Source organism: Festucalex cinctus, chromosome 17 (assembly GCF_051991245.1).
Source record: "Festucalex cinctus isolate MCC-2025b chromosome 17, RoL_Fcin_1.0, whole genome shotgun sequence".
Classification (NCBI taxonomy): domain Eukaryota; kingdom Metazoa; phylum Chordata; class Actinopteri; order Syngnathiformes; family Syngnathidae; genus Festucalex; species Festucalex cinctus.
Genome location: NC_135427.1, coordinates 6,532,943 through 6,540,988, shown reverse-complemented (window position 1 = coordinate 6,540,988; position 8,046 = coordinate 6,532,943). Strand labels below are relative to the sequence as shown.

The 8,046-nt window shown below is 37.2% G+C and overlaps 1 protein-coding gene across 3 annotated transcripts in view; it reads right to left on the bottom strand.

Annotated features, from left to right (window-relative positions):
- Nucleotides 1-397: 397 nt before the first annotated feature.
- cbx7b (chromobox homolog 7b) overlaps nt 398-8,046 on the bottom strand; it is an 87,061-nt gene continuing 79,412 nt past the window's right edge. The window contains exons 1-6 of one of the 3 annotated variants that reach the window (XM_077502201.1): nt 3,061-3,407; nt 2,913-2,978; nt 2,466-2,532; nt 1,835-2,142; nt 1,776-1,801; nt 398-1,710 (exon numbers count right to left, since the gene is read on the bottom strand). In XM_077502201.1, the coding sequence (XP_077358327.1) occupies nt 1,499-1,710; nt 1,776-1,801; nt 1,835-2,142; nt 2,466-2,532; nt 2,913-2,978; nt 3,061-3,188 (807 nt within the window). In that variant the 5' untranslated portion in view covers nt 3,189-3,407 and the 3' untranslated portion in view covers nt 398-1,498. Of the gene's footprint in view, nt 1,711-1,775; nt 2,143-2,465; nt 2,533-2,912; nt 2,979-3,060; nt 3,408-8,046 lie in introns of those variants that run through there. The other 2 variants (XM_077502200.1, XM_077502199.1) reach the window with 2 other exon arrangements.

Below are 8,046 nucleotides of genomic sequence, written 5' to 3'. Positions count from 1 at the left end.
GTTCTTTTGTCAAACGTGTGCATGATTACAATTAATATAGTAATAGTTTGTCATGAAATGAAACTCAACAAAAATGATATCAACCACGAGCCACATTTATTCCATGATGACAAATGTTATCGACCAGGCAGCAGTAGATCATGTGCAGGTTTAACATCACAAAGTGCAAATAAGGGACTGGAGGGGAGTTATTGGTAGCGACAATTCACAGGTATGGCCTCAAAATAATAAATATACATTCAGTTCAATATAGAAAAATAAAGACTACAAACATGCTTCCCCTGCGTTAACATCATTACTCGTAGTTGTTTTAAAACAAAAAAAGATGAAACGAGGCACTTGCATTCCCGTCTGTTGATCATCCTCACTTGATTCCAGATCCCCCCCCCCCCCCCCCCCCCCCCATAATAAATTGCTCACCTTATATCACAATGTAGTGTTTTCAAATCTCATCACACTTGTTTCCAGCACAAGGCCTGCTTGTACCCACATTGCTACAATAATCGACACTTCAAAAATACACGGAGATTAAAACGTGTTGGCTAAACAACGGATGAGCTGTTTGCCTTTTGAATACTTTAACTGCCGCATTGTTGTATTTTTTGTAGTACTGAGTACGTGATTACTATGGTGCAAGTATAGTACAACAGCTCCTACTAACTAGCAGTTGGAAATACCGGTTCTAAATGCTGCATTCGAGGATGGTCGGAAAACTTGACATTTCCGAGTTCAAACCAGGAAGTGTGTTCGGGAACGCCCCCTTGAACTCGGAAATTCCACTTGCGAAGCACCTCGACTTCACCGACCGACGAGTGACGTCACTCTGCAAATGGTTTCCCCTTTGGAAACACAGACCGTGACGGCTCCAGGTGGAGGCGGGGAAACGAGAAAAGTAGATCGCTTTCTTCATTCATAAATATTCGACACAACAACACGTTACGTAACGTACGTGACCGGCATGAAATTATTATACGGTGAGTGAACGACCGCACTGTATGGAATGCTTATGAAATAAGATTAAAACAATAAATGAAGCAAAATTACGAGAAGGTAAGTTTGCTGGAGGTCAAGATTACTTTTCATAACCAAAATTTAAAAAAAAACGATTTACCACTATCCGCCATTTTGGTTGTTTACTTTCGCCTCGAATGTTTTCAGGTCGGAACTGGGAAAAACAAAAACAAAAAACAAAACGATGTATTCAACTTCCAACCATCCTCGAATACAGCATAAATCGAATTGTTCCAGTTGAAAATGTACCGTTTGAAATATTCCATGTTTGGATGCCGACAAAGGTTTTCGCAGTGAACGGCAGTTTCATGAAAAAGTGCAAACATGGAGGACGATACTAAACATTGTCTTCCACGCCTGCTTGTTAATGTCTCATTCTCTTTCTCCCGTCGACTAATCTTCTTTTCCACTGAGGACAAAGTCAGTCTGAGCCGCCCGCATTTCAGCTCCTCGAGGAAGGATTGGTGACGTTATTGCGAAACCCCGCTCAAACCTCCAACCCCCACGCTCGGAAGAAGCCGCGAGCCACGCGCGCCTCTCGGAACGTCACGGTGAGAGCGTTGATGGTGACGTCGGTGACCGTCACCTCCGCCGCCGCCGCCGGCCCGACGTCGGGCCTCCACATCGTCTCGGTCACCTCGGCCGCCGTGAGCTCGTCTCGGCCAATGGCGGGGCTCCAAATGGCGGCCCTCGTCTGACCTACGCCAAAACACGGATAACCTTTGTATTATTCCTCCGCGGTACCAATTTGGTCATCAGCATACCTGGACTCGTTTCTATCGTATCCTCGGCTGCCTCCTCGTCGTCTTCAACAATATCCTCGTCCGCCTGCTCGTCTTCTCTCAGGCTTTTCCAAACCTCTTCTGCAGGTCTCGCCAGCCTCGAGTTTAAGCATCTTCTCCGTGGCCGCCTCTTGTACTGGGATGACCTCCTCCAGGCAACATAGGAAGGGTCCTCATCTTCATCCTCCTCCTCGTCATCCTCCTCCTCTTCTTCTTCTTCTCCTTCCTCCTCATCCTCTTCGTCGTCCTCCTCCGGGGGTAAGGAGCGGGTCAGGGAGAGACGTAGGCGGGGTTTGGGCACGTCTGCCGTCTTGTGAGCGCTGCGAAGGTCCATCGTGTACACCGTGTTCTGAATCCAGACCAAGAAGAGAATCATTACAGTCAGAGATCAAGATTTAGCCGCGCTAGCTAGCTAGCTAGCTAGCTAGCGCGGCTAAATACCTTGTCCAAAGTCAGTCGTCATTCAACACTTCAAGTATCGTCACAAAGTGATGAGGAAAGTGGGAGGAGCCATGCTAAATGCTAAGCTAACCTTCTTTAAAATGTGAAAGTTGCTCCTCAAATGAAGTCCTTGATTAGCAAAACTAAGTAATTTTGAGCCTTGTACATCACTAGAAAATATCGCTTAGCAGTTTTAAAAAAAAACAAAAATACAAACAAATTCGATTTTACCTGCAACAGGAGTCGTTTGGCCTTGGATCTTTTCCTCCTGTGACCCAATGTTCTATCTTTTTGCTCTCTTAAGGAAAAAGGCAAGCACACGATTAAAAAGTGAATACGGGAGAGCCTCTGCAAGTAAATGATTGTATGTTGTTGTTGTTTTTTAATCTAACTAAAATACAGTATTTTACTTATTGTTCTACATTCCAATACCACTGCTCAATATTATTGAGGAAAAAAGTTAATTGTTCTTAAAAAAAAAAAAAGATGTGGAACCCTAATTTTTGCAACATTTTATGCAGGTATCTTTATCCTGATAGTTTCTGGGAAAATATATCGTCATAAAAAAAAAAATTGCTATCGTGACAAGCCTTCACACAGCTGATTCACAAAATGATGAATATCTCCCTCAAAAAGTGACATAAACAAATCGCTCCCATAATATCCATCAAGTCGTACTTCTCTTCATACGCTTGGACTAAACACTGATCTAGAATGTGTTCCTCGGGTTCCCATGTGCTGTACCTAGAAAGAAAGAAAAAACAATTTTTCGAATCAAATCCTGTTTCCAAAATGTAAGATGACATCACTGAACGTTGCCACTCACTTTGGAGGCCATCCTTTCCATTTCAACAGGTACTCCACGTGGCCCTGCGGAGGCAGCAGCCGCATTTGAGAGCAGCCACGGACAAAAACGCCAACTGACATGAAGCGCGCGCTAAATGGTGACGTCATCACTTCTCATGAGGACACGAAAACGACTGTTGACATGCAACACATTTATTTCTCTCTTCCGCTTGGCTCCTCCTCTTTGTGATCGAGGGCCGCATTTGATGTTAGGTTCAATGGCTCATTTGTAAATGGGTTAACAAAAAATTGTGTAAAATTTGTTCTCATTTTAATGAATCAATTACCCGATTAAATACATGTAACAATACATTTATTTGTACTGGTTTTGGTTTTATTAATAAAATAAATAAAAAATAAAAAAAAGCCTTACTATACATGGTCGTTTTTTTGTCGGAAAAAAAAGCCTTACTATACATGGTCGTTTTTTTTTGTCAGAAAAAAAAGCCTTACTATACATGGTCGTTTTTTTTGTCAGAAAAAAAAGCCTTACTATACATGGTCGTTTTTTTGTCGAAAAAAAAAGCCTTACTATACATGGTCGTTTTTTTGTCAGAAAAAAAAGCCTTACTATACATGGTCGTTTTTTTGACGGGAAAAAAAGCCTTACTATACATGGTCGTTTTTATGTCGGAAAAAAAAGCCTTACTATACATGGTCGTTTTTTTGTCGGAAAAAAAAGCCTTACTATACATGGTCGTTTTTTTGTCGGAAAAAAAAGCCTTACTATACATGGTCGTTTTTTTGTCGGAAAAAAAAGCCTTACTATACATGGTCGTTTTTTTGTCGAAAAAAAAAGCCTTACTATACATGGTCGTTTTTTTTCTCGGAAAAAAAAGCCTTACTATACATGGTCGTTTTTATGTCGAAAAAAAAAGCCTTACTATACATGGTCGTTTTTTTGTCGGAAAAAAAAGCCTTACTATACATGGTCATTTTTTTGTCGGAAAAAAAAGTCTTACTATACATGGTCGTTTTTATGTCGAAAAAAAAAGCCTTACTATACATGGTCGTTTTTTTGTCGGAAAAAAAAGCCTTACTATACATGGTCGTTTTTTTGTCGGAAAAAAAAGCCTTACTATACATGGTCGTTTTTTTTGTCAGAAAAAAAAGCCTTACTATACATGGTCGTTTTTTTGTCGGAAAAAAAAGCCTTACTATACATGGTCGTTTTTTTGTCGGAAAAAAAAGCCTTACTATACATGGTCGTTTTTACGTCGGAAAAAAAAGCCTTACTATACATGGTCGTTTTTTTGTCGGAAAAAAAAGCCTTACTATACATGGTCGTTTTTTTGTCGGAAAAAAAAGCCTTACTATACATGGTCGTTTTTTTGTCGGAAAAAAAAGCCTTACTATACATGGTCGTTTTTTTGACGGGAAAAAAAGCCTTACTATACATGGTCGTTTTTATGTCGGAAAAAAAAGCCTTACTATACATGGTCGTTTTTTTGTCGGAAAAAAAAGCCTTACTATACATGGTCGTTTTTTTGTCGGAAAAAAAAGCCTTACTATACATGGTCGTTTTTTTGTCGGAAAAAAAAGCCTTACTATACATGGTCGTTTTTTTGTCGAAAAAAAAAGCCTTACTATACATGGTCGTTTTTTTTCTCGGAAAAAAAAGCCTTACTATACATGGTCGTTTTTATGTCGAAAAAAAAAGCCTTACTATACATGGTCGTTTTTTTGTCGGAAAAAAAAGCCTTACTATACATGGTCGTTTTTTTGTCAGAAAAAAAAGCCTTACTATACATGGTCGTTTTTTTGTCGGAAAAAAAAGCCTTACTATACATGGTCGTTTTTTTGTCAGAAAAAAAAGCCTTACTATACATGGTCGTTTTTTTGACGGAAAAAAAAGCCTTACTATACATGGTCGTTTTTATGTCGGAAAAAAAAGCCTTACTATACATGGTCGTTTTTTGACGGAAAAAAAAGCCTTACTATACATGGTCGTTTTTATGTCGGAAAAAAAAGCCTTACTATACATGGTCGTTTTTTTGTCGGAAAAAAAAGCCTTACTATACATGGTCGTTTTTTTGTCGGAAAAAAAAGCCTTACTATACATGGTCATTTTTTTGTCGGAAAAAAAAGTCTTACTATACATGGTCGTTTTTTTGTCGGAAAAAAAAGCCTTACTATACATGGTCGTTTTTTTGTCGGAAAAAAAAGCCTTACTATACATGGTCGTTTTTACGTCGGAAAAAAAAGCCTTACTATACATGGTCGTTTTTTTGTCGGAAAAAAAAGCCTTACTATACATGGTCGTTTTTTTGTCGGAAAAAAAAGCCTTACTATACATGGTCGTTTTTTTGTCGGAAAAAAAAGCCTTACTATACATGGTCGTTTTTTTGACGGGAAAAAAAGCCTTACTATACATGGTCGTTTTTATGTCGGAAAAAAAAGCCTTACTATACATGGTCGTTTTTTTGTCGGAAAAAAAAGCCTTACTATACATGGTCGTTTTTTTGTCGGAAAAAAAAGCCTTACTATACATGGTCGTTTTTTTGTCGGAAAAAAAAGCCTTACTATACATGGTCGTTTTTTTGTCGAAAAAAAAAGCCTTACTATACATGGTCGTTTTTTTTCTCGGAAAAAAAAGCCTTACTATACATGGTCGTTTTTATGTCGAAAAAAAAAGCCTTACTATACATGGTCGTTTTTTTGTCGGAAAAAAAAGCCTTACTATACATGGTCGTTTTTTTGTCAGAAAAAAAAGCCTTACTATACATGGTCGTTTTTTTGTCGGAAAAAAAAGCCTTACTATACATGGTCGTTTTTTTGTCAGAAAAAAAAGCCTTACTATACATGGTCGTTTTTTTGACGGAAAAAAAAGCCTTACTATACATGGTCGTTTTTATGTCGGAAAAAAAAGCCTTACTATACATGGTCGTTTTTTGACGGAAAAAAAAGCCTTACTATACATGGTCGTTTTTATGTCGGAAAAAAAAGCCTTACTATACATGGTCGTTTTTTTGTCGGAAAAAAAAGCCTTACTATACATGGTCGTTTTTTTGTCGGAAAAAAAAGCCTTACTATACATGGTCATTTTTTTGTCGGAAAAAAAAGTCTTACTATACATGGTCGTTTTTATGTCGAAAAAAAAAGCCTTACTATACATGGTCGTTTTTTTGTCGGAAAAAAAAGCCTTACTATACATGGTCGTTTTTTTGTCGGAAAAAAAAGCCTTACTATACATGGTCGTTTTTTTTGTCAGAAAAAAAAGCCTTACTATACATGGTCGTTTTTTTGTCGGAAAAAAAAGCCTTACTATACATGGTCGTTTTTTTGTCGGAAAAAAAAGCCTTACTATACATGGTCGTTTTTACGTCGGAAAAAAAAGCCTTACTATACATGGTCGTTTTTTTGTCGGAAAAAAAAGCCTTACTATACATGGTCGTTTTTTTGTCGGAAACAAAAGCCTTACTATACATGGTCGTTTTTTTGTCGGAAAAAAAAGCCTTACTATACATGGTCGTTTTTATGTCGAAAAAAAAAGCCTTACTATACATGGTCGTTTTTTTGTCGGAAAAAAAAGCCTTACTATACATGGTCGGTTTTTTTGTCGGAAAAAAAAGCCTTACTATACATGGTCGTTTTTATGTCGAAAAAAAAAGCCTTACTATACATGGTCGTTTTTTTGTCGAAAAAAAAAGCCTTACTATACATGGTCGTTTTTTTTCTCGGAAAAAAAAGCCTTACTATACATGGTCGTTTTTATGTCGAAAAAAAAAGCCTTACTATACATGGTCGTTTTTTTGTCGGAAAAAAAAGGCTTACTATACATGGTCGTTTTTTTGTCGGAAAAAAAAGCCTTACTATACATGGTCGTTTTTTTGTCAGAAAAAAAAGCCTTACTATACATGGTCGTTTTTTTGTCGGAAAAAAAAGCCTTACTATACATGGTCGTTTTTTTTGTCAGAAAAAAAAGCCTTACTATACATGGTCGTTTTTTTGTCGGAAAAAAAAGCCTTACTATACATGGTCGTTTTTTTGTCGGAAAAAAAAGCCTTACTATACATGGTCGTTTTTTTGACGGAAAAAAAAGCCTTACTATACATGGTCGTTTTTATGTCGGAAAAAAAAGCCTTACTATACATGGTCGTTTTTTTTGTCAGAAAAAAAAGCCTTACTATACATGGTCGTTTTTTTGACGGAAAAAAAAGCCTTACTATACATGGTCGTTTTTTTGTCAGAAAAAAAAGCCTTACTATACATGGTCGTTTTTTTGTCGGAAAAAAAAGCCTTACTATACATGGTCGTTTTTTTGTCAGAAAAAAAAGCCTTACTATACATGGTCGTTTTTTTGACGGAAAAAAAAGCCTTACTATACATGGTCGTTTTTATGTCGGAAAAAAAAGCCTTACTATACATGGTCGTTTTTTGACGGAAAAAAAAGCCTTACTATACATGGTCGTTTTTATGTCGGAAAAAAAAGCCTTACTATACATGGTCGTTTTTTTGTCGGAAAAAAAAGCCTTACTATACATGGTCGTTTTTTTGTCGGAAAAAAAAGCCTTACTATACATGGTCATTTTTTTGTCGGAAAAAAAAGTCTTACTATACATGGTCGTTTTTATGTCGAAAAAAAAAGCCTTACTATACATGGTCGTTTTTTTGTCGGAAAAAAAAGCCTTACTATACATGGTCGTTTTTTTGTCGGAAAAAAAAGCCTTACTATACATGGTCGTTTTTTTGTCGGAAAAAAAAGCCTTACTATACATGGTCGTTTTTACGTCGGAAAAAAAAGCCTTACTATACATGGTCGTTTTTTTGTCGGAAAAAAAAGCCTTACTATACATGGTCGTTTTTACGTCGGAAAAAAAAGCCTTACTATACATGGTCGTTTTTTTGTCGGAAAAAAAAGCCTTACTATACATGGTCGTTTTTTTGTCGGAAAAAAAAGCCTTACTATACATGGTCGTTTTTTTGTCGGAAAAAAAAGCCTTACTATACATGGTCGTTTTTATGT